At 46.0% G+C, this 26191-nt stretch overlaps 1 protein-coding gene across 2 annotated transcripts in view; it reads left to right on the top strand.

Moving 5' to 3' along the window:
- Window positions 1–9237: 9237 nt before the first annotated feature.
- The window catches only part of Gata6 (GATA binding protein 6), a 33067-nt gene continuing 16113 nt past the window's right edge, over window positions 9238–26191 (top strand). The window contains exons 1-7 of one of the 2 annotated variants that reach the window (XM_052155580.1): window positions 9238–9510; window positions 10340–10419; window positions 10824–11977; window positions 15814–15980; window positions 19735–19860; window positions 21097–21184; window positions 21275–21378. In XM_052155580.1, the coding sequence (XP_052011540.1) occupies window positions 10861–11977; window positions 15814–15980; window positions 19735–19860; window positions 21097–21184; window positions 21275–21378 (1602 nt within the window). In that variant the 5' untranslated portion in view covers window positions 9238–9510; window positions 10340–10419; window positions 10824–10860. The remainder of the gene's footprint in view (window positions 9511–10339; window positions 10420–10823; window positions 11978–15813; window positions 15981–19734; window positions 19861–21096; window positions 21185–21274; window positions 21379–26191) is intronic. The other variant, XM_052155579.1, reaches the window with a different exon arrangement.

Raw genomic sequence — 26191 nt, 5'->3', positions numbered from 1 at the left:
GATTTCTAGTGTTCCTCCTGCCTCTGCCTCTTAAGTCATGGGAATTACTGGTATCTGCCACAATTTAGCCAACTTTTTCCTCCCAGGGTTTGATTATTTGTTCCTTATAAAGACTTATTTTTGCCTGGACTCAGACTTGGAAGTATAAGCTCTCAGCGAGGAGGGCTGGTGACCCTTGGCAATCTCTTCCCAGGGTTCTTTGTCTTCCTTCATTCTCTTGACCAACAGTTTGTCCTACCCCACCTGCTCCTCCATGTTTGTGTCAGTGAACTGTTCCTTCAGAGTGCTCATGGTGTGGGACACGTGGGAGGACGAATCTTAAGTGCTTTAGTCCTGGGCTTCTGACATTCTTTGCTTAAGGGCTTTCATATTGGCAGACATGATCTTCTTCAGAGAGATTTCAGATTCTGTGAGTTCTTTGGGGCCCCAGCCACCAAGGCACAGCGCTATCTGTCAGTCCAGGAATGTCGTCTCTCCTTTTTCTATAATTACCGAGGTGAGAACACTCAGATTGCCAGCTATCTACTTGAGTCACTACTACCATAATTACTTTACATCAGATTCGCTTGTTTGTTCTGTGATGCTAGGAGTTAAACTAAGGGCCCAGAGCATGCTGAACATGTGCTCTACCACGGGGCTACTCCCCAGTACTAGAAAATTCTGATGCTTTTTAAGATAAATGAAGACATGAATTTGGGCAATAAATAAATGATGCTTAGTAACTACAATGCCCTCACACTATCCATGCTAAGAATAAAAGGTCTCCATCCTTGCTTACCACTTGTAGTTTATGTTCTTAGGGGTTTGCTCACTTATAATCATGGGCAGAAAATAAGATATTTAGAAAGCATCTTTCATCAGAAGACATTGCAGTGGTCTGGAAACCTGAGTCTACGTTAACTGTTTGGCTCTTGGAGACAAGTCATTCCTTTTGTTTAGCCCACTAGTGTAGTGTTTAGATTAACATCTAAATTTGTGTTGAACCTGACAGGAACTGAAGAGCCAGGCCAGATATATGCACGCCCATCTCTCAGGAGCCTATAGGATGGCTTGGGCAAGTAGGACCCTGGTCATTAGTCCATGATGAGTGTCTGCATGAAGCAATATTTTTATCATTTTATGGACGGAGCAACCGAGGCACCTCGGGGTTAAGTGTCTCGGTCTTGAGTCTGTTGCTGTTCAGTAGATTTAGGAGATCCAGCTCTCGGGGCAGCTGTCTAGGAATTTGCCTCCCGTCTTAACCGGCTCTGCACACAGAAGCTCAGCTCATCCACTTCCCTATCCCCAAATCTCTGACAATCCTGTCTCAGGAAAGAAGGGGCTGAAGTTTGCTGAAACAGCAGAGGGGGCCAGGGCATTCCCTGTCCCCTTGGACTAACTGCTGCTTCTGATCCTCAGAGGGGGGTTCCTGTCCACAAGGATTCAATCAGCCTCGGCTGGCTGGGTTGGAGGGCAGGACTGTCAGTCTTGGGAAGCTGCAAGCACTCAGGGTCTTGAACTTTATCAGGTCTGAATGTGTGATTGTGAAAGTAAAGAGCAGAGAAATGACAGCACTCAGTAAATCAAACTGAGAGAAGATCTGGGCTGTCAAAGACCAGAGGGAAACAGTCTCTGGGCCTACATGGGGCCCGCTGCCTGCAGAGAAGGAAAGGGAGACTCACCCACTGTGGGCTCTGCCTCTGTGCATCTCTTTCACTGTCTTCTCAGCTGGAGAACAGGATTCTTCATGGTCTGGCTTGGATCTTGTTTTCGAACACACATTGGAAGGAGGGGAAAAAGAAGGGCAAAAAAAAAAAAAAAAAGAAAAGAAAAAAAAAAAGAAACCAAGTCTGAAGAAATCTAGAGTAGCCTATGATCAATAATGTGTTCCTGTAGGGTATGTGTTTCAGGAATAGAGCATTTGCCTAGCATGCAGGAGGCCCTGGCTTCTAACTCCAGCCTTAAATAAAGAAAAAGGTGTTGGGAAAGAGAGAGAGAGAGAGAGAGAGAGAGAGAGAGAGAGAGAGAGAGAGAGAGAGAGAGAGAGAGAGAACAAAAAATCAAACTGGGATAAATTTACAATACTAGCTGAAAGATAAAAAGCTTGAGAGAAGTGTAGGGCTGGTTATGTGTAGACCAATTTAAATTGGTTCTTCTAAGCTCTTACTATCTAGCGCCAACCTCCTAGGTTGCCCTTCTTAATGGCTGTGTGCTAATTCCCTTCTATCTATCCCTAGAGCAGAGTTGGCAGGGAGGGCTGCTGTGGAGGACTGGGAGATTCTTTTTTGAGAAGCTTCAAGATTGCTATCTTGGTTCTGCAGAAGATGCTAGAGTCTGCTGCTTGCATTTGCAAAGGGGAGAACAAGGAATGTTTTCCCTTCAAAGGCTCCACAAGCCAGCAAAGGACTTATGTTTGTCTCACCCCCACCCTCTTCCCTACCATAATGCAATAAAGTCATGGTGCTGGTACGCAGAGGGCTCAAAACAGCCCCCCAAGTCAAATGGGAGTGCTTTTCTGGGAATTCATTTAGTACAGGGGCAGTTGAGTCACATACAAAGTTGAAATTTTGTGCAGTATATGTGCGGGTGTCAGTAATAATTCACAGACCTTACTATGCACAAACATTACTACCAAAGCTCTTAGTCTTTGCAATGATCCCATAAGGGAGTCTATCCTTCCCTCCCTCCCTCCCTCCCCTCCCTCCCTCCCCTCCCTCCCTCCCTCCCCTCCCTCCCTCCTCCCTCCCTCCCTCTTCCTCTATTCTTTTTACTTCCTTTCTTCTAGCTTTTCTTTAATTTTTAAATTACACTTATGTATATATGTGCACACACATGCACACATGTCACAGCTCATGAGCAGGAGGTCATTGGTTTGTCCTGTCAGGAAATATCTTTGCCCTTTGAGCCATCTTGCCCACTGTGTAGTCTTGGCTGGTCTGAGAATTACAGTGCTGCCCTAGCTCTAAGAACAGTGATTACAGGCATAGTCAGGAAGCCTTGCCTTGATTTTTTAAAGCTCTCTTTTACAGAAGAGGGAACTGGAACGGAGAAGTTGGACGACTTGCCCTCCTTACACAGAAAATAGATGGAAGTATTGGAAGGAGGCACAGTAGCCCCAGGTTCTGGGCTGGCCCAGTGGCTCTTACAAATTCCCTCAGTGTTTAAGCTAGAGGAACTCTCAACTTTCCAAAGCCACTTCACAGCCTAGAAGACAACTCCAATCTTCATGCTCTTTCAGAGGAAACCAAAGCTTCCCCTCAGCTCCTTCCAGGAAGCTGTGAAGCTGCCTGTGTCTCCAGGAGAGGTGCCAACTGCCTAGACTGTAAACACTCAGCAAGCATGGAGTCCTCTCCTGTTTCTCTCCCCCTACCATGCATACTCAGGACGTGATCTGTTGATGAGTGGCAGGAAGATGGAGGGCTGCACAGTGGCAGACAAACCCTTTAGCCTTAACTCTCCGCACATTAGCAGCATAGCTGAAGAGAGAGGTCATAGTTCTGAGTAGTAACTTTTCTTGGTCACTACCCTCTCCTGGACTCAAGGACGGCATCTATAACTTATCAAATCTCTCAAAAACTCATTTTTCTGTTTTTTTTTTCTTTCTTTTTTCTTTCCCCCTACTGTGTCAACCCCTGTCTGGCCTTTAAAAAAAAGGAAAGAAAGAAAAGAGAGAAAGAAAGAAAAGAGAGAAAGAAAGAAGAGAGAAAGAAAAGAGAGAAAGAAAGAAACAAAGAAAGAAGGGAAAGAAAAGGGCAAATGCTACTTAACAGGGAGGAAGGGCTTTGACGGATGAAGGTTTGGGGCAGTGGGGTCCACACCTCAGAATTCATTGTACCCGTGCTCTCAGCTGCTCTGCTCCCACACCCTAGGAGACCTGAGGTCTAGCTTAACCCATGGAGCAGAAAGTCCCCTTCTCTTTCCGAGGGCTTCCTTTTCCCCCCTTCTGAGGCTGGGTTAGAGGGCAATGCAACACAAGGAGGGTATCTGGGAAGTAAACTGTTTGGAAGGAATAAGAACAGGGGCTCTGTAAGTTCACACCCCAGCATAATGGGACAGGAGAACCTGGACTGGACTGCCTTCTAGACACGAGTCCAGAATCTGCCAGAGAGTAGACTGGGGGAGCAGCAAAACAGAGGTCCCACCCACCAGGACTTGGGGATCTCAGCCTTGCTTCCCCACCAGAACCTTTCCATTTCTAAGCAGCAAAGCCATGGAATAGTTATCTGAGGGATACCTCCCTTCTCCCTGGACTTTCAGAGTCCTAAATCTGTGAAGTGGGGACCCTGGGTTTCATCCTTTGAGAGGGAAGTGATAGCTTTGGCTGACATACAGTCTTAGACTTCAAGTAGCCATGCCAACTGTAATTAATAATGATTCTAAATACTGCGTTTGACCAAACTAATCTCTGAGAGTCTACACCCTTCCTGGGTTTGAGTTCTGAGATTCTGGGACTTGCAGGTCTATCGGATCTGCCAGGGTTTCAGACATCCTGTTCATGACCCCCAGGAGATAGGGGATGCTTCTCTGATCCTAAAATGAACCATGGGGAAGGTAGACAGATATGATTTGGTTTTGTCTTTATTAGTATTAGAAAAAAAAACCGGTAGGACAAGGCTATAAACATTTGTAATTCCAATGCTCTACAGGCCTAAGGCTTAAGGACCAAGAGCTCCAGGCCACCTTGTCATACATAATAGAAGGCTTTGTCTCAAAGGAAAGGGGGGGGGGGCAAATTTAAATGGAACTTTGGATTTGTTTCACTGACCTTGGTTCTTCTGCAAGCCTGGCAGGAATGTTTTAGGTCCTACAGCTTCTGAGTTAGGATTAGGGTTAGGGTTAAGGTTAGAGTTAGTTCCAATGCCTGAGCATCCCAGGCCAGGAAACCAGGAGACAATGCCTCAATTGCAGTCACAGGTCGCAAAGGACCTTTGAGGTTGTGATCTCAGGGCGTTGCAAACGAGCAGGCTGCAGAGGGAGGCCCGGCGCCGGCGTGGAATTTCTTTATCGGGATTCGAGAACTGCTAGCTTCTCGCTGCTTTAAGGGATCCCAGTGAGACACCTTTCGATCTTTAGTCAGACATCTTGGCCCTTAATAGCTAAATTTATTTGGTTTAAAGCGGCGATGGGAGCCGTGGGGAGGGAAGATCTTTCGTCGGTTATTGGGTGGCCCAGATAACAAGCTTTGAGAGAGAGGAAAGAATAAAGTAAAAAGGTTAATGGCTGAGGGTGGGCCGCAGGCGCCCAGCGTGGGGCTTTTACTGTGACCCTCCCCGGCCGCCCCCTTATCGCCGCTGCGACTTACCGCCGCGTAAGAAGTACATTAAGTCACGTAAACAGCGCGCGGACAGGGAAGCCACCTCAGTGACCTTTCGGGCAACAGCGAGCCCACCTCCGTGCTGAGCTGGCGGCTGCGGGCTGGGGTCACTGGGGGCTGCAAACTGCGGGAACACGGGGGCAGGGTCGGGTCCTGCGTGTTGCTTGATTCCCACCGCGCGGGACCGGTGCATTAGCTCGGCAGAGGTCCGGCAGAAAGAGAACCAACACTGTGAATTGGGGCGACCTTCGCTCTTCCGCTGTCACCTGATCAAGTCTGGAGCAGTTTTGTTTGTTTATAGGAAAATATGAATAAAACGGAGGAAGGGAAGGGAAGGGAAGAAATGGGGTAAAAAGAAAGAAAAAGGGACTCATAACGAAGGGAGAGAGGAGGAGGAGGGAAAAGAGAATACCGTATTTAGTGGCTGGGGTTCCGAGTAGGGGCACACCCAGTTCAAATACTCTCTACTGGACTGGGACATTGGGGAAAATTAGGAAGCCAAGGTGACCCGTGAAATAGTCCCTAAGACAGTAAGAAATGTGGTATAGTCGACTAGGCTTTATAAATGTGTGTTTCTTTTTTTTTTCCGTAGTGCTTGGGAATCGAACCTACATCCTTAAACATTTAGCAATTCACCAGTGAGTTATAGCCTTAGCGTGATATTTTTAAATCTAAACTTCAAACCATGTTTAACACAGAAATTGTATGTGTATGTTATCTGCACCCCCTGCCCCATTTTTGAATCGACATTGTAGCAGAGAGAAGCTTTGTGAAACGACAGGTAATGAGCTTGAGTTTGCGAGACAAAGATGTACAGCGGCACGCTTCCAGGCCCAGGTCTGTGGAGCCCCCCGGAAGCCGCGCGCCACCGAGTCCCCAAACACCTCTTCCGTTTTAACTACAGAGCCCCCGCCCCCTGCCCTATTGGCTGCTGTGTTCTGGCTAGATTTGAAAGGCCAGAGGTGGTTTGGTGCCGACCAAATAAAAGAGCCCTGAGGCCAGCCTTCTTTCGGGCGTAGGAATTAGATTCTGTTCGGAGGGCCTGCTCCTCGAGTCTAAATGGTTCTGAGCGGAGCAATTCCGGTCAAGACTAGCAAAGCGGGGGGGGGGGGGGGGAAGACAGGAGGGACAAGAGAAAAGGAGTTTAAAAAGAAAGAGAAACAAAACAAAACAAAACCACCAAGGAAGAAACTTCTAGAAGCTATCTGGGGCATGATGGGGACCATCTTCATTTTTGGGGCTCCCCGAGGTCTCTCCTCCTTTCCCTCGGCACCCCGGATTCTGCTGGCTTCCATTTCCCTGGAGAGTCCAGCCTGAGGCCGGTGGGGGAGGGCTTTGAAATGTTGCCTTTGCTGCTGGGCTGGGTTATCGTCCTTGAGTGTGTGGGGGGGGGTGGGGGTGGAAACCAAATTAAAGTCTGCAGGCAGCCTAGGTTTTTGTCTTACTCAACCGGACAGGTTTTATTTTTACATTAACTGGGGAAAAATATTTCTCTAACCTATTCCTCTTTCGAAAAACCAGCCTTTAAAAAAGTTTAAATGTGAATTTTGAGCCCTGAAAGGAAAAACAATGATCTATCGTTTTTCTTGAGGTTGGAGGCACTACTAAAATGATTGGGGATGTGGAGTGTAAAATTACGGGTTTCTTCCCGAGCCGCTAGAGCCCGAATGTTGTCGAATCTGTCAATATAGGTCGAGCTCCTCACCTCTGTCCCTGAGGCTCCAAGGGCTAGTCTCTGATGCCTAGTTTCGGGAAAGCAGATCAGTAGTGGTTTGCTATTGTTCCAGAAAATTTACGCAGGATAACCCCCACTCCCCGAACTTTAAAAAAAAAAGAAAAAAGAAAAAAGAAAAAAAAAGAGCCAACAATAAAACCACAGGACGGGAACCAGGCTCGCGCCAGAGCTCGATCTCCCTCAACCTTGAAGGCCGTTCACAACCAGGGCGCCACATTTAGTTATCCAAGTCATTTATTATTTTATTAGCAAATATGAACTGTAAAAATTGCTTTTAAGAGCAAATTGGAGACATTATTTCGGAAAATTGGACTCAAATGAAAAACGATGTCCGAAGCTTTAATGAACTGCTTACAAATGAACTTCGCAGAACCCAACCCGCTTAAAAATTTGGTTGGAACTTACCGGACAACCCAATGCAAGCCGCTGGAAGCCATGGTGGAAATTGGGTCCGCCCGTGCCAGCCTCTCGAGGTAGTAACTTTCGATCGAACTCGGTTAAAATTTAAAGTCTTCGAATCCTTCTCCAGCTGCTAGCCTCTCCATTCCAGAGTTTTCTACTTCCAGCCTCTCCGAAAGGCAGTCACGCTGAAGCCACAGTAACTAGAGGAGGCAAAAAGGAACATGGTAAAAGTGACGCAGTTAGACAAGAACGGTTTATAGACCGTCTCGGTAGCAGGTTTAAAATTCAGAAATGTTTGGTCGCGATTTACAATGGAGAATGAAGCGGGAGAATTCATGTTAACTTCCTGGATTCGGAGGCCCCCTCCCCCTCCCCAGTAAGTCTTCTCCCTTCTCCCGCAGCACACAGGTACAGTTCAAGGAAAGAACCCCCTCTCAATGAGGTCTCTCGAAATCGTGTTTTACAGAGTACCTATGTTTCAATCTGCTTGGATCTCACTTCTTTCTCCAATTGGAAAAACAATAAAAATAAATATCAAACGAAACTAAAACAACAACAAATGCTTCCAGGAAGATCTATAGAAAACATTTACTTTAATTTACCTGGGGTGTGCGTGTTAAAATCCACTCCCACAAGAGCATTTCTCCCGTTCAATTCCCTTCCCGCAGAGTCCAGCTTCTTCCAGAGTCCAGCTTATCGAAAGAATTCCCCTTTGTGAGCCCGAAGGAATAAGACGTATATCACTGCTGCTTCCCGGGACAAGCAGTGCGCGACTCGCTGCTGACAGATCGGCACTGATAACCCCAACAGTGTTCATTTCCAGTCCTTGGCCCGCTAAGAACCGTATCAGTTTGTACACAGTTTTGATAACCATTTGGAGGGAGCGACTAAGGGGTGTGTGTGAGACTGGGGGTGGAGAGATGGTATTTCTTTCTGGGTCCAGGGAGGGTACCCCGCTCCTTCTCAACGCGTTATCTTTGATTGACCCGAAGTCCAGAGAAAACTCTGAGCGAGCGCGACAACCAAACTAGCGTCCTTGGACACCGCAGTGTTTTTCATTCATGAGGATCCCCAGCACCTCATAGATTCAACCTTTCCGTTCACCACAACCCAAGGTTGGCTGAGGAATGTCGTCCTGAACTCTAAAAAACCTCCCAGGAATTTAGTATATATTTTAAGATCAGGGGCGAGGTAGAGAATACACAAGGGTTCCTTTCCCAGATTGTTAGATCCCTAACGTCCCCCAAGACCTGAGCATCCCTAAGTAGGGTCGGGAAAGTTTAAGGTCAGTTGCAAGCAACTGTGCGGGGGTGGCGGGGGCTTAATTTGGAAGGAGGGGCTGGGAGGGCCAGTTAGGCATTACCCCCCTCTTCCCCGCTGACTTTGGGGACGCCCTGACCCAGGAGGTGGCGAGCCCCTCCCTTTGCAGCGGCGGTCAGCGGGGTCTAAGAAGATCTAGCTCCTCCCGAGCCAAATTTCCCTCCCCCTTCTGCCCCGGTTGTGACTCGTGTGTGTGTGTGTGTGTGTGTGTGTGTGTGTGTGTGTAACTGGGGATGTGTTCCAGCACTGGATGAATATGGGTCGCTGGCCAGGTCAGGCACGCTGTTGTCCTTTCCCCTCCCTTGGTGTTCTCTAGCTAGGCGTCCCCGTGGTGGACTCGTCCCTACCCTGAGGACAGGGCTAGCAGCTCAGCCCACGTCCGCAGGCTGCCTAGTTCTTATTGTCCGCTAGAGCTGAGCACTCCCCCTCCCCCTCCCCGTCCCCTCCCCACCCGCTTTTTTCTCCTCCCCTGGATCCCTCCTCCTTTTCACCTCCGCACCCAGCAGCTAGTAGAGAGCAGTTCCGACCCACAGCCTGGCACCCTTCGGCGAGCGCTGTTTGTTTAGGGCTCGGTGAGTCCAATCAGGAGCGCTGGCTGCAGTTTTCCGGCAGAGCAGTAAGAGGCGCCTCCTCTCTCCTTTTTATTCACCAGCAGCGCCTACCAGACCCCGGACTCTCGCTCTCCCGCCGGCGCCCTCCGCCTCTCTCCGCGCCCCGGAGCACCCTCGGCCGCGGCCGTTCTTCACGCACGTCGCTCGAGGTTCGGCTGCTTTCTCCTTTGTTTGCCTCCTCCTCTCCCTTCCAACCCAGTCACGGGCCCTTGGGCCTTCAGCTCCCTGGCCTTTCCCGGACTGTGATCGCTTCCGAGGGTGTCCCCTCCTTCGCTCTAGAGAATTGCAGGGACGCCGAGGTTCCCGGGATACTCCGGACCAGCCTCCACCCGCCCCCCAGTGCTTATCTGCCCACAGCTTATCTCCGAGTTATCACAGCGCCAAGGGGCGGGAGCCCGTTGTCCAGTGGGCAGAGAAACTTCTTTCTTGCTATCTTGCCCGGGTCTGTGTGTGGGCATTAATTTTAGTGTGGTTATCTCCGATGAGCCTAAGCGATTTGGAAAAGCAGCCCGGTGGAGGCCTGCCTGGCTCCCCACCCCCTCCAAGTCTCCCTGTCATTCTTCCTGCTCTCCCCTTTGGGGTGGCCTCGGCTCCGGGGCGGTCTCATCCCCCCCCCCTCCTGCGTTTCCCCCTCCTTTTCTCTGCGCTCTGCTCCACCCTACTACGTCCAATTCCAGAACGATCTGGCCTTTCCCCCTCTGGAGTTGACCATGGGGTGGGCCGGGGGTGGCCCGGCCGGCCTGAGTGCGCGCGCTGGTGGCTGTAAGGCGGTCTGTGTTTAAGGTGTGCGGTTGGCCTGGACGTGGTTGGACGTGAGGTTTTGCCGAGTGGGTTTCCAGCACTATTTCCTAGATCCTTATGCCTTTGCTGGCATCCCACTTTCTCTGGGCTGGGTAACTTTTTCTGGAGCTCGCGTTGGATCTTCAGCGAGGTCCGGGAAGCTCCGAGAAAAAGCGGCGGTTTCGTTTTCGGGGACAGGTTGCCTTTTCTAGCTATTTCCACGCGCGGAACTCTCTCACTGAGGCATCCCAAGAAAGGGGCACCTACTAGGAGGCAAGGTGAGACAGCATTACCGCGCATTAAATTCTTTTGTGTCACTGGCTCAGAGTTAGCCAATTTGAGACAGAAGGAAAACTTCGGCCGGTTTCGAGGTCACTATTGGGATCAGGCGCACTTTGCAGAGAGGATGGATGCTATGGAGGGGTAGGATAGGAGGGCTCAGGGACACGTGTCCTGCGTGACCGAGGCGAGCACCCTGGTTGTCCAGGATCCCTTGGCTGCTACACAGAGTTCAATTGCTGTTTTCTAATACCTCAAGTACCGGGTAGAAGCGGGATATTTAAGGAATACCCTAAACTTGGAGAGGGGTGGGTGAGGGAGTGAAACGTGTTTGTAGACCGTCTACCCGTTTAGTAAGTCCACTCTATCTGTCTTCCCATCTTGTTCTTCAATCCCACCTTAGGATCCAAAAGTCAGGTTGGAGCAGCGCGGGACAGTGGATGGCCTTGACTGACGGCGGCTGGTGCCTGCCGAAGGGTTTCGGGGCTGCTGCTGAGGACGCCGGCGACTCCGGGCCCTTTCCAGCGCGGGAGCCCTCCTCGCCGCTTTCTCCCATCTCGTCCTCGTCCTCTTCCTGCTCCCGGGGCGGGGATCGCGGTCCTTGCGGCGCCAGCAACTGCAGGACGCCGCAGCTCGACACCGAGGCGGTGGCGGGACCTCCGGGCCGCTCGCTTTTGCTCAGCCCCTACGCCTCGCATCCCTTCGCCGCTGCCCACGGAGCCGCGGCGCCCGGGGTCGCTGGCCCCGGGAGCGCCCTGTCGACTTGGGAAGACCTGTTGCTCTTCACTGACCTCGATCAGGCCGCGACCGCCAGCAAGCTGCTGTGGTCCAGCCGGGGCGCCAAACTGAGCCCCTTCGCGGCCGAACAGCCGGAGGAAATGTACCAGACGCTCGCCGCCCTGTCCAGCCAGGGGCCCGCCGCTTACGACGGCGCGCCCGGAGGCTTCGTGCACTCCGCAGCTGCGGCGGCCGCGGCGGCCGCTGCCGCCAGCTCCCCGGTCTACGTGCCCACCACGCGAGTGGGCTCCATGTTGCCCGGCCTGCCCTACCTGCAGGGGGCGGGCACCGGGCCCAGCAATCACGCGGGCGGAGCGGGCGCCCACCCGGGCTGGCCCCAGGCCTCCGCCGACAGTCCCCCGTATGGCGGGGGTGGCACAGCCAGCGGCGGCGCGGCGGGACCTGGAGGTGCGGGATCGGCCACGGCCCACGCCTCGGCACGCTTCCCCTACTCGCCCAGCCCACCCATGCCCAACGGCGCCGCACGGGACCCCGGGGGCTACGTGGCTGCGGGGGGCGCGGGCGCGGGCAGCATGAGTAGCGGTGGCGGCAGCCTGGCGGCCATGGGTGGCCGGGAGCACCAGTACAGCTCGCTGTCCGCAGCGCGGCCGCTGAACGGAACATACCACCACCACCATCATCATCACCCGACCTACTCGCCCTACATGGGCGCGCCGCTGACTCCCGCCTGGCCAGCAGGACCCTTCGAAACCCCGGTGCTCCACAGCTTGCAGAGCCGCGCGGGAGCTCCACTCCCGGTACCACGAGGCCCCAGCGCAGGTAAAGATCAGATTGTGCAGCTGTGTGGGGGTGCGGGCTGGGGACCCTGGGACGCAAAGCGGTGTGGAACAGCTGTTTACTAGAGCTGCACCTGGGCCAGCAAAGACTAATTAGACCGTTTTGTGACAGGCCCAGAGGCTAGTAGCAATGCTGTAGAGGATACTCCTGTCAAGAAAGAGGGTGAATGCACTTCTATGATCTCAGGGCTATCGGAAGGTGATGCGCATGGGGGTGGGATAGGGATGGTCAGGGCGCTTCGTGAGTAGTTAAGAACCAGGCAATTGAGAAAACGTGCATTTTAGTTTGAGAGTTATGTGGGACCGGATCTCCACTAGTATCCTGGCTTGGGTGAGTGGTGAGTGAGATTCCAGGACTGGGTGCAATTGGAATGTTGGGCACTTGATCAGCTAGACACATGGACCTATTCAGTCTTTTCTAATTCAGTCTGCTAAATTGAGGAGCTTCGTCCCTTTCTTTGGTTTTCAAATAGGACACCTAAAGCCCTGAGACCCAGGCATCTACAAGCATCGCTGTGTCCCCCAAGCACTGGGGAGGCAAAGGGAACATGGTCATCTGTGACTTTTGTGGCCAATAGGCCTTCAGGCTTGTCATATGCTGGGTGGGATTCAGCGATGTGTCTTCTACTTGGCCAGATCAGGACCTTCAGAGTTTTGCTCATAGTTACCTTCATATTCTCCATGTCAGAGGCTATTATCGGTTACCTTGGAAAAAACTTATTTTGGAAAGTGGCTCTGCTTTCAGCAGAGGAAGGTATGAGCCAGGCATGATTTCTTTCTCTAGCTATCCTGTTTTGAGCCTGGAGTTCCGAAGTCTTTCCTCTGGGTTTTACCCGTTTAACAACTGTTCCTCTAAGGAAAAATGTAGCCGTCTATTTGAAGGTAGTAGTTAGTCTTGAATAGAGGCACACTTGTCCAAATGGTCCTTCCCAAGAATCTTTGTGTCTCATTCTGGAAGCCCCTCCCCCTTAGGTTTAGGGATGTCCTTTCAGGGCCCCTGACCTGTTAACACTCAATGGGAATGTTGTTCAGTTTGTATTTTTAAAAACCCAGTGGCTTAAAGTGAGGAACCCGATTTGATTTGATCATTTCCTCACTAGTAACACAGAGAGGTCAAGAGACTTGGTAAAGGAGTCAGTCCTCCTGCCCCCCCCCCCTTCCTCCAGGATCTCTGGCACATTCCTTCCTTGTGCACCTTTACAGTCAGACTGGAAGACAGGCATGGCAAAGGACCCTGTTGAGAATGTTCTGATAGCTTGGGACTTGATAGAGCCTTGATAGGCTGTCACCCTTCCTACCACATAAAGACCATGTTTGGCTCCCAGGGGTAGAGACCAAGAGACTAAAAATCTTCAAAGAACAAGAAAGAGTGGCTGGGCAGTGAAGCTTTTGTCTGGATGTGAGTAGGAAACCCCAAATAGTTCGTGGGGCAGGGTGCTTGCTGTTTGAGTTTACCCCATGTCTGCCTGTTTCTTGACATCTCTTCGAATTCCCTCTAAATTTTTTTCTCTAGCCTTGAACCGTTAACCATCTCATTTGACTGAGAAGGTAGTTTGTGCAGAGACAATTCCATCTTTAGACATTGACAGTAATGGGTTTGTTTGAAAAAGGCTGTCATAGGAACCATAGAAGATTCTTTTGGTTTTTAACTTAGCCTATATTTTCCTTGATTTTTCCCCCCTTCTAGTCTTTGGGCATTGCAAAGTTGGAAAAATCTTCTGTAGAGTCAAGCAGATTTTTGAAACTGGGGTTTGGAGTGAAGGGATTTGGGAATATCCAGATTTTGCAGCCTTCTAAGAAAAGAATCAACTAAGGCTAGGCGTATAGACCCAAATTTGATCACACAGGCATACCTGTTTCTTTATCTTGATTTTTTTTTTCCTCCCTCATCTCCGCCATGGTCTCCCTGTTTCCCTTGCTTACCTTGAATTTGCAGCCATCTTCCTGCCACCACAATTATTATTTTAATAATGCTATTATTTAAAACCACTTTTGGAGGTAGACCCTGTAAGTGGTTTGAGCAAACACCAAGGCTAAAAACTTGAGTGCTGTGCTCAGCAAGGAGCCTGCTCTCTGCTCTTTCCCTGACTGGTGGGTGGATTTGAAATTGTTCACACTGAAATGAGCCTCACAGCCCCCATCCCTTTGCTCCCACTGGGCAGAGCTCCACATCTGACCGCAGTCTCTCACCTCCCAGGAGCACCCCAAGGAACCACTTAGGACAGAGGTGCCAGTCTCCCAGCACAACCAGATTTTACAATTAAAGTCTATTTTCTATTGTCATTTTAGAATTATTGCTGTCCAGCTCTTTTTGCAGGGAAACAAAATGAGCTAAAGAAATTTTATTTAATAATAATAATTAAAAAACTTTGTAGAATTTCAAATTTTTGTTCTCCCTGGGGACATTCACAAAATTTTCTCCAGGGAGTCTTTTTATTGTTCTTATGGCCAGGGTCTCCAGGCAATGCCCCACTCTGGTAGAGGAGCTCTCTGATAGGTAACATTTTAAAGTCAACAACAAAGGCAAAAGCCTTGTTTAACTTCAGTGTCCTTGAAGTCCTGAGTATTTTACTGATTACTGTGGTCAATAGTGGCTTTTAGGGCAGAGAAGAATAAATCTTTGTGATGTGTTGTAAGTTCCAGTGTCCCCAGGATAACTTTGAACTCACTTGTGTGGGATGTTAGTTTCCTTTATATCTCAAGACATAACTCTAGAAATGAAGGACACTTTTTTTTTTTTGGGTAACGTAAAAATTAATGGTATAAGCATTTTAATGCTAAAACCATATTTAGATATTTTTACCAGATTAATGACTGTCAACACAAACTCAGAACACTGGGGTTGAGGGGTGGTACTGTCTGCCTGCAGTATAGTCTTCAAATAAAACGCTAAAGTGTAAAGTTATTCACTTTAAAAGTGACTCAAGTATTTCTTGAAGAATGTCAAATTAGAACATTCAAACTCTTTGTAACAGAAAGGGTTCTGATTTTACAAAGTCTGTATGTGATACATTTAATCTCAGTTTAGAGAATCGATGTGCTTTTATAATTAACCTCCTTGCACAGGAACAGCAAATGCTATCATTTTTGTTAATTAAGATTATTTTGGATTTGTTTTTTATAATTAAGTTTTAGGTTACTTTTAAATCCCCAAAGCTAACCACATGATCTGAAAGATGGGAACAAACATTTAAAATAGATATTAGATAGAAATCAGAATATCTCAGTGTTAGATCCTTATGACATGGAAAGTAAAATGTAGTCTCCATGCTTAATGTCACTTTCCCTTCCCCGAGAAAACCTTTACTTATTTATTATTAATTGATATAAGTGCTAATAAGAACAGTACTTTTTAATATGATTTGTCTTTTTTTAATTGAAGAAAAGGCATGTAAGAAAGAAATGCTATGAGTACAGAAAATACTTTAAATTACTTGATAAGAAGGAATGGGCAGCGAGTCCCAAGTATTTCAGGGCAGCAATCAGTGAATATTATGCAGCGCCCTTACGTTTGGCAAGTTGCAGTTTATAATTACTATGGGCCTCGTTTGTAAAAACCTTTAGACAGCATAGGGACCAGAGCTGATCACCCCCACCTTTCGGATCCTGTCATTCTTAGGACCTCTGACTTCCCTGAGGTTTCTACTAGTTCCTCGGGGGACATCAGAGTGTGGGACAGTGGCCAGCGGATCTAGGGCAACCAAGCTGGGGGTGCGCTTCCAGTTTCTGATCACAAGACTAGGACTTTCAGAGTGTGTTGTGCAGTGCACGGGGCTGGCGACCTCACAGGCCTCTCTCTGGTCCTTGCTCCCCCCACAGACTTGTTGGAGGACCTGTCAGAGAGCCGCGAGTGCGTGAACTGCGGCTCCATCCAGACGCCACTGTGGAGACGAGATGGCACAGGTCATTACCTGTGTAACGCATGTGGTCTCTACAGCAAGATGAACGGCCTCAGCAGGCCTCTCATCAAGCCACAGAAGCGCGTGGTAAGTGTTGTCGCAGGGTGCGGGACTTGCAGCACCTCCGTTCCTCCCCCACACCTCCTTTAGAGCCCGTGGAGAACCAAAGGCCTTCCCAAAAAACAGAGAGAGAGAGAGAGAGAGAGAGAGAGAGAGAGAGAGAGAGAGAGAGAGAGAGAGAGGGAGAGAGAGAGGGAGAGGGAGGGAGGGAGGGAGAGAGAGAGAGGGAGAGAGAGGGAGAGAAGAAAGAAAGAAGAAAAGTCGCAGAAGTCGCAGCTGGTAGCCCGGATCTAACAGATACCTGTTCCTGAACTGCACCCTCAGCCCGGGTTCTGCCTCTCATTTTTTTTAAAGCACACACATACATATATATTTTACCTTAAAAAGATATTCTTGATCAGTATACAAAATGGATAACCAAGAAATTGGGGTTGCAGGCAACATCTGCAGAGCAAAAGTGGGCAAAGGGAAGTCAGCCTTAAGTCCTCCTTGCTGGTTTGGAGAAAGCAGACTCCCCTTCAATACCTGACCAGCCAATGGGATACCACAGAAATTGCTCTTCTGCTGATTTGCTCTACCTCTTTGGGCTGTTTGCCCTTCCTCGGAGACCCAGGTTTAGCTCTCGATTCCTCTGCCTTTTAAATTGTATGGGGAAAGTTTATTTGCTCAGACATTGGTTATTTTGAAATCTAGTTGTTGCAGATAGGCACAAAACTTGAGAAGGCAGAGTTTTCCCAAATTGTGAATGTCACCAATTCAAGTGTTGTCCATCTTTTAAATAAGTATGGGGCATTCTCCCCCCCCCCATGATTAAGCTAATACAGTTATTTGTTAGTAAATATAAAGCTTGGAAGAAAAGAAAAGGAGTGGGGGGGAGCAAGCTTTCATGAGTTGCACCTTAAGGCTAACATTCGTCTAGCCCCAACTAACAGTCATTTAAAGTAGATGCTTTGCAGTTAGATGCCAGACATCTTAAGGACATAGGTAATTTATTTAATTGTTATTCTCTAATTAGCAGAACAAACGCTATACATGTTGTTTGTGTTAAATAGATTAGAGTGGAATTGCATCACAGTGTAAGTCTGACACCTTAAGGAGAGGCAATTAGTTTTATGATTGTTTTGTTTTTAATGCATTTAAAATGAAGTAGCTGAGGTTAATTTGAGTGGAATGTGCTTTAAACTTGTAACAACTTTTCCCGGTTAGGGTCTTCTTTAAAGGGTATCCTTAAATTCAGGATGGGATTGGCTCAGGGGCTTTCAAGATCCTCATGTGTTTTATTAAAAAGAAAATATTTCAAGGAAGTTCTTGCTTTCATTTATCAGACAAAGCATGAACAATGAAACATTACTTTCTAGAGGGAAAGCTATATTCACGCAGAGTCTGAGCTGAGCTCTGAGAAAGGTAACTTTTTTTTCAAAACTGAGCAAAAACTTGGTGTGTATGTGGTAGTTTTTAGGTTCTTGTTGAATTCCACAGTTAACTAACAATTATATTTAGAAAACTCCATTTAAGCCATGCACTCACTAGTAAAAAATAACTGTCACCCATAAGAAAAACAATTTAAACGTTTGTAAATCAATTAGTTTTCTTTCTGTATAGCAGGTGTCTTGGCAGTAACCAAGGTCAGCCAATATGCTTTGTGAATGAGTTATAAAGGATACCAATTGTGGGGTGTGCCACTATCAATTGGTTCTTTTTGTGGGCTTATGGTTTGGCTGAGTGTGGCTTAGTTCTCAGAAACAGAATCTTGAACCCCAGTTTGTTTAGCCAGCAGAACAGAACCAATCACTGTGAATTTGAACTTGTATTACATTGCAAAGTAAGACATTTATGGTGTAACTTGAATTCCTTGTCAGCGAGGAACAGAACTGAGATCACTTGTTATAAGAAGCATTTACAGCCCACTGACCTTCATTTCACATGTTTATAGAGACGCCTTCAGTATAGACTGCACTGACAGTCATAACGCTCTTTGTTATAATGGCAAATTCTGATAACAGTTTTGCTCCACATTGGTTCCAACTTCCATTGGAAACTGTCATAAATGGCTCATTTATAAAACAGATCATTCCGTCCATCCTTCACTAATTTCACATTGATGGAGGGAAGGAAGGGAGTGCTCCTCAGAAGGAGAACTTACCTCCTCTGAGTCCCAAAGAGGGGAAGAGAAAAGAAGCCTACGGTGGTGTGTAAAGTTTGCTGATATATTTTTTGTTTTGTTTTAGCAAAACAATTTCTTAAGCAGTTCTATCTGCCAAGTGTGTGTATTTTTACCAGATCCTGAGAATTATTAGCCCCAAGTTCTTAGAAATGGCACAGGGCTTAAAGGGTTCATGACTGTGTCCTTGTTTTTACAACTTGATTATAAAGGATGCTAACCTAATAGAACAGGTGTGAACTATAAATGAAAAATCATGTTTAATCATTTATATTTGTCTGCAAAGAACTTGAAAACCTGAATCTCTGACCCTTAATTAAATATCCAATGTATATACCCAACATGTCTTTTCCAATTCTTTATAATTTTTCTATAGCCTTTGGAATACATGTATATATATGCACATACATGTATCTGGTCATAGCACAACTTGTTTTTAATAATTTTACACAATTTGTATGATAATATAAATATAAGTCATATTTTGTCTTCCTGGGAGACGGCTATATTGTTTTCAACAACCCGCCCCCTTCTCTAGAGAATTGGAGGAAATTTATTCTTTTAAGAATGTTAGGATCATAAAGGGCAGCATTAGATGTGGCTTACCCTGGTGATACCAGTTAACTCAGTTAACTATTTATATTGAAGAATAATTGGGACAAATAAAAGGGTTAACACCATCACATACAAGGCAATGTATCAAAAGAACGTTATCAAATGTGATCAAATCTTTTGTAAAACAGATATGGCAGAATTTAGGCACCAGGATGACAATCCCAAGAGTATTTATTCAGATCCTGACCTTTTTCTTTCTCCTCTCTTCCCTTCCCCTTCCCCTTCCCTTCTCTTCCTCCTCCTCTTCCTTCTTCTTCCTCTTCCTCCTCTTCCTCCTCCTCCTCCTTCTTCTTCCTCCTCCTCCTCTTCCTCCTCCTCCTCTTCTTCCCCCCTCTCAATTTTTCTAGACAGGGCTTCTCTGTGTAGCCCAAGCTGGCCTAGAACTCGGATCTACCCTCATACTGAGGTTAAAGGCTTGCTGTCCTAGACTCTCACTCATCTTTTTGTGGCTTCTGGGTGATTTATTTTTAATACATGTGCCTGGAAAATAGATGTGGTTATGTCTAATGTTTAGATGGGCCAAAGCCATTTAGCACGTTGGTGGCTGTGACTGTGCTTCAGGGTTCAGGCTGTGGTGGTTGGTTGTATTCTTGTTAATGTTCTAGAATTTAGCTCTGCTTTGGGGTAACTTAAGAATCTAATTCCCCAACAGCAATGTGTGGAAACCTGACATCTTGGAGGAGCAGCCACTATGGACACAGGCAAATGCTGTGTTAGTTTAGCATGGTCAATGTATGATTGTTTCCAGGTTTTTGTATAACGTGCAGTAATAGGCTGGGGGAGATCTTACCTGTGGGATTAAGTACACTATGTAGTCCTCAAGATTTCTAGTTCAGGAAGGTCTGCCTAATTATATTTGACAGATTATTTTTCCTGACAAGACATTTTATGTATAGTTAACAGGAAAAGTGGTTTTTGAAGATAGAAACTTGATGTACATATAAAATCATTAAAATATGTGAAAGTCACATTTCTCCACTTACCGTGTTATGTGCTGTTTTTTAGCCTTCATCACGGCGGCTTGGACTGTCCTGTGCCAACTGTCATACCACAACTACTACCTTATGGCGTAGAAACGCTGAGGGTGAGCCCGTGTGCAATGCTTGCGGGCTCTATATGAAACTCCATGGGGTATGTCTCGTATTCTGTTTATGAATACATACAGCTAGTACCTGAATTGTAAAGTTTTAATTATAAGACAGAATCAGCAATGAAAAAAAAAGGTCTAAAAGTGAATATGTGTGTGTGTACACATGCCCTGTAGTGAATTCAGGCTGCTCTTAATTGTAATGTGATCTAGTCGGTTCAGCCACTAAGGGACCAGGAAATAAAACCCGCTACCAACTAATCTGACACTAACATTCTTTGTAAAACATCTCAATTTTAGAAATGTAAAAATGGGCCAAGTGTGGCAGTGCGTGTCTTTAATCCAATACAGCCAGGGCTACACAAAGAAACCCTGTATAAAAAAAAAAAAGAAAGAAAGAAAGAAAGAAAAGAAAAGAAAAAGAAATGCAAAAATGTAAAATGTATACTTCAAAATTGATAGGGAAATAATGATTATTATAAATCTTAAGTTTTAAGAAATTTGGCAAAGGCATTTGAAGAAATTATATTTGATAGCTTCTGTTCGAGTCTATTCAATTAAGGATTGCAGAGCTTACTGCAAATGTGTTTGTCTAGTTCTATCTAGATAAGGTCTGCTTCTATAGCCTAGCGTGACCTCGAAAAAACAGCCCAGGGTGCAGCAGTCCGCCTGCCTGAGCTTTCTGAGTACTTGGATTTTCCGCCTGAGCCACTGGCTAATAATGATCAGCCCTTAAAGTAAATAACCTGTGTTGTAGGGAGAAGGTATTTGATCTCTTATAAATAAGGATATTAAGAGTAAAGAGTCATACAAGAAATATTTGCTCTATAATTGTTATTTCAGATAATAAACATAAAGTTGAAAATATTAAATTGTCCATGATTGATAAACTACTTTGTTTTTCCTGAAAGAATCTATTTGTTGGATAAAGGGGAAATCTTTATGCATTTACAATCTATTGATGTATATTGATATTTATTAATATATATAAATAAATATCAGCACACATGTGGATGAAATTTTTGCCAAATCTTTAATTAGTTTAAAGCTAGTGAATGTAGCTCAGTAATGTTCCCCTAGCACACCTGAGTCCTTATACTAAAAAAAAATAAAATAAAATAATTTTTTTTTCTCTGGTACTGGGGATTGAACCTAGGGCCACATAATCATTTTGCCTACTGAGCTAAATTCCCAGGTACTTTAAAATGAGGGCTTTCAAAAATCATCTCTTGTCTAAATTCCCTTCAGTGTAATACTTACATGTAAGACATTTTTTTTAGGTGCCTCGACCACTTGCTATGAAAAAAGAAGGAATTCAAACCAGGAAACGAAAACCTAAAAATATAAATAAGTCAAAAGCTTGCTCCAGTAAGTATGACAAAATGGCATTTTCTCTGGAAAGTGTTTTCTCTGGCTTTGGCTGTGGGTGTAGGCGGGCTCACGGCTCATCTCTTGCAGGTAACAGCAGTGGCTCTGTTCCTATGACTCCCACTTCCTCTTCTTCTAATTCAGATGACTGCACCAAAAATACTTCTCCTTCCACACAAGCGACCACCTCAGGGGTAAGTGTGAAAGCTGCCTGGGACTCCTGAGGGAATTGTTCTGCATTAAATTATCTTAAATTTTATCTTATCAGCAGTATAATAATCTGAACCAACAATTTAGTGAATTGGTACCTAAGAATATTTTTTTTCAGAGGAAATTATATTTGATTGTCAACAAAAAGTCAAAACTTAAGTATTTTACAAACCTCTTAATTAAGGTACAGCTTTTTTAGTGGTTAGATTAGCCCAGAGAAAAGAAGTGTTAAAGTTTCAGATTGATCTTGTTTGCTTTTCTCTTCAGTCTTTCTCTCCTTCCTTCCCTTTCTCCTTCCCTCCCTCTCTCCTTCCTTGCTTGTTTGCTTCTGAGAGTTCCTATGTATTCCTAACCTAGATTAGTAAAATAACTAGGTGTCTATCAACTCCAGATTTACTTTCTCAGATCTGACCAAGGCAAAGTCTTCTGCAGTTGTTCCCACTGCTCTTGCTGGGAGACCTGCAGCTTCCAGTGGTCATTAATCCCAAAGGGTCATTTCAGCAATGACAAGCAGTACCTGCCAGTTTCTGTCCAGCTGTGAAGGGAACCCACTCTAACGTCCGTCCAGGTCTCCAGACCTCCCTCAGCCTTCAGCCCCTTGTTCCACAGAGGCCCTTACAGGCACACACTCCCAGCCCTTGGGCAGGACTCTATAAAAGAGTACCGCCTAGATTCTTCCCTTTCTGCCAGGATTACACTAGGAATAACTCTCTTGCTTATCTAGAAGCTGTTGACTATATAGTTTGGCTCGCTCTGGATTGTTTAGGGTACTTCAAAATACTGCAGATTTCTAAGCTCCACCCTGGAGTTTTTTAGTCAAAATTTCTGAGTGTGGGGCCTGGAAACTTGTGTTTCCATATAATAGCCACAGGCGAAACTGAAAGCGCCAAGCTAGAAGTGTCTGGGAGCTTCGATAGGCTCTCTCTCTCTCTCTCTCTCTCTCTCTCTCTCTCTCTCTCTCTCTCTCTCTCTCTCTCTGCCTTGGTCCTGCCTCAGTCAAATCCAAATTAACATGCAAAAAACAGTATCCATATTTGAGATGACTTGATGGTTCTCTGTGTGTTGAAATTCCTTCAATGAAAAACAGATTGAAATAACTAAACATTATTCTATACATTATGAAATTGCCAAAGAATTAAAAACATTGTAGCTGGTATATAATATGTTTCTATAAATATTTGTTGAATGGACATAGTGAAAGAATAATGTAGCAAAAAGTTTTTACATATTTTTTTTTGAGACAGGGTCTCTCAGGCCTGTCTGACATAGAACTCTGTGTAGATCGAGTTTCTTCAAAGATGTTCATCTGCCTCTGCGTCTGTTGGGATTAAGGGCGTGTGCCATGACTCTCAGTCTTCCAGCCGGTTCTGTTTGTTGCAAATGTTAGGATAAGGAGCTTTTATAAATGTAAATGATTGTGTATGTGTGTTATATTGCATGTGTGTGTGTGATATATGAGTGGGATATTCATGTGCCCATTAGATATGTGCGCCACATAATGTAAAATCAGAGGACAGCTTTGGAATCAGACAGCCAGTGCCTGTACATGTTGGCCCATCCCTGGCTCCTGTGCTCATTACAGTGTTGAATGCAGCTTCAGTTATCTGAGGTGGTAAATCGATTTTGTTACTTGTTGGGAAATGGAGGATTGGTTTCTTTTACTCTTTGGTCCTCAGATTGTATAGGTAAATGGGGCAAAATGATGTTTTATTTTCTCTGGTGTATTAAGGAACAGCAAGGTTTGGAGCCACTGTCTTTGTCTTGTCTGTGGTTAGTCCCGAGTTACTGTTAAGGAAGGTAGTGTCCAGTTTGTGTGTGGCTGAAGCTTAGTTTGAACTTTAATGCCATAGGCTTCCTGCATTTGCTTGGGGCGTGGTGCTATTGTGAATGTTGTCAGATTTGCTCTTGTGGTTTTGTGATGTAAAAAATTCAAAATTGCTCTTAATAAATCCAGTCTATTGGAAAGAAAATGAAAACCCTGGAAGGGGAACCTGATCTGACCAGATGAGGGTCCTAAGAACTGTGGGCTGGTTCTCTAGGCTTGCTTTGTTAGTGGCCTGTTCCATTCAGAGGAAGAACAGTATCCTTTTAGAGATCAGGAGGCAGAGCAGTAAGAAGTTTTAGAGAGGCCCTTTACAAGGCTGCAGACCTTCACGATCCTAGCTCTGAAACCTCCACAGGACCTGGGGAGCCTGTGGCAGCTGTTGTGAGCAGCATCTGCCCTGGATGGGGTTGCTTCTCCACTCTCCTTACCAGCCTCCTGCAGAGACTACCGGACTGCCACAGAGACAGGCAGCCTTTCCCTGCCTGGCAACCCTACTATCAACATTCTCATAAGCTTCTCCTGACTTTCTGTGAGGAACTAGGCCAACTTTAGATACTGTTCCGTGTGAAGAGTAATTGCAGGTGTCTTGTCCCTTCTCTAGATTATTACCAAGGAGGGCTCGTTCATGCCTCTTTGGCCCCTTAATACGTTCTGGTGCTTTATCTGGTTGCACTGAACTTTCGTGGTTCTGTGGTACGGTCAGCATGGCAACTGAGAGAGAATTATGAAGCCTGTGAGAAGCTGGCAGAAGCACTTTTATAGGTGGCTGCATTGACAGAAGTATGCTTTTTTTTTTTTTTTCCTGTCTGGGTCACAGTGTCTACTGGTAAGCCACTAGTTCTGACTGATCCACTGTGGAACCTGTTAATCACTGTAGTTGAAGAAAACATTAAGTTCCCATACACGCTCAAGTCTGGTGTCTCACTTACAGCGTCTTCACTGGCTCAGGGCACAAATCTCACTCGAGAATGTTTCACCCCCCTGACAACACTGCGATGAGCATCGTAAGAAATTTGAAGTGTGTGGCTGCAGGGGTTGAAGTGCAATGATAACTGGACTACAGAATCAGGGAATCTCAGGCACAAATGGTAGGACTGGAGCCACATATCCATCCCTCTACTCAGAGATGACAGGGTAACATGTCTGCCTTTCCTTTGTGGAATGCAAACACTGTCCCCCACACAGGTACAGCAGCCCCCATGCTGTCTTTCCTCTCCCTTTGGGAAGCCGGTGGTGACAGGCTGCCTGGTGGCATGTCTAGCTAGCTGGCCTGTGGACCATTCACACGGGCACCAGGTCTTGGGTTCTCTTGGCCAAGGGACACGAGTGAGGCTGTCTTGTCTACTGCTATAGCCTGAGCCAGGCCCCAGGTCCCTTCCCAGCAGCAATGGGGTATGGGAAGGAGTCCTCTTTGTCTTTCTCTTTCTGTGATTCATATAAGTGAACTTATTGTATATTTATATTGTATATGTGTGTATGTAGTGGTGAGTGTGTGGTGGTCAGAGCACAACTTTGTGAAGTTTCTTTTCTCCACTATGTTCTAGAGATTACATTAGGTAGTCAGGCTTCTGTAACAAGTAGTTTTCCAGTGGGCCATCCTACTGCCCAGCCTTTACATTTTTTTTTCTTATTTTGCAGTACAAGTGGTTGAGTCCAGGTCCTTGTAGATACTAGGCAAGTGTTATACATTGAGCATATTCCCAACCCTTTTAAAATATGATTATATATATATATATATATATATACACATATATATATATATACATATATATATACACACATATATATATGTATATATATGTATATTTGTTTATTTGTATATTTTATATATATTATATATTTATATATTGAGGCAGGGCCTCACTGTAGCCCTGGCTCTCCTGAACTCCCTGTGTAGACTAGGCTGGCCTTGAACTAAAAGAGATCTATCTGCTTCTGCCTCCCAAGTGCTAGGATTAAAGATGTTCACCGTGTGTGGCTGGCCTTTAACATGAAGTTAAATTTTCACCTTTTACTAAGTTGCTAGGTTAGCCGTGATTTCTGTGTGTACCCTAGGCAAGCCTCCTGAGCGCCACCTTTCCTGGCTAGACCAGATCATTCTTCCTTACAGGCATAGAGCCTGGAGCATTGCATCTGCTCTAACACTCCATGGTGCTGGCTATGATTTTCTGACCTAGCCTTAAGTACCAGCTTTGACCTGTGCTTTAATGAGTCTTTTGTCTGGGAAAATAAGGAAGACTTCTGGTGAGTCATCCATGCAGAACCTGGTCACTTGTGACTCAATTTCTCCTTGTGGGAAGCTATGCTGGTGTGGGGTTCACAGACTGAAGGGAGAAAAGGAGTATTTTCCTACCTGGTGTTGGGGAGGCTCCCTACCATGCAGCCTGGCATCGATGAGAAGAAAACATGTTGATGCATGGCCTTACTACCAAATGTGCCAGCAACAGTCTGTCTTACTATGGCTAAATTTTTTATTGAAAAACACTTAATTGACCTAATTGACAATAGAACTTGGTGTTCATTCTACATGGCGTATAAAATACTAAATTCTGCTGGATGTGGTGGTACTGGTTTTTAATCTTAGCATTACAGCTGATCTCTGAGTTCAAGGCCATGCAGCACAGAGAGCTCCAGGTCTGCTGGGGCTACAGACTGAGACCGCGCCTTTAAAAAAATTTTTTTTGGGGGGGTCTGGGCATGGGGGAGCACACATCTGCAGAGGCAGGTGGATCTCTGTGAGTTTGAGGCCAGCCTGATCTACAGAGCTAGTTCCAGGACAGCCAGGGCTACACAGAGAAATCCTTCATTAGGAAACCTCACCAACCAACCAACCAACCAACCAATCAAAACAAAACAAAAACATCAACAACAACAACAACAAAAAACGCAGACTTTTTTTTTTAATTCCAGGTGTTGAGCAAGATATAAACTTTTGTTATTGTTATTTAGGAGTAAAAGGTTAACATGTACAA

Source organism: Apodemus sylvaticus, chromosome 13 (genome assembly GCF_947179515.1).
Source record: "Apodemus sylvaticus chromosome 13, mApoSyl1.1, whole genome shotgun sequence".
In the NCBI taxonomy this organism is placed as follows: Eukaryota; Metazoa; Chordata; class Mammalia; order Rodentia; family Muridae; genus Apodemus; species Apodemus sylvaticus.
The sequence above is the reverse complement of the archived record's forward strand: the minus strand, read 5'-3'. Positions and strand labels throughout refer to the sequence as shown.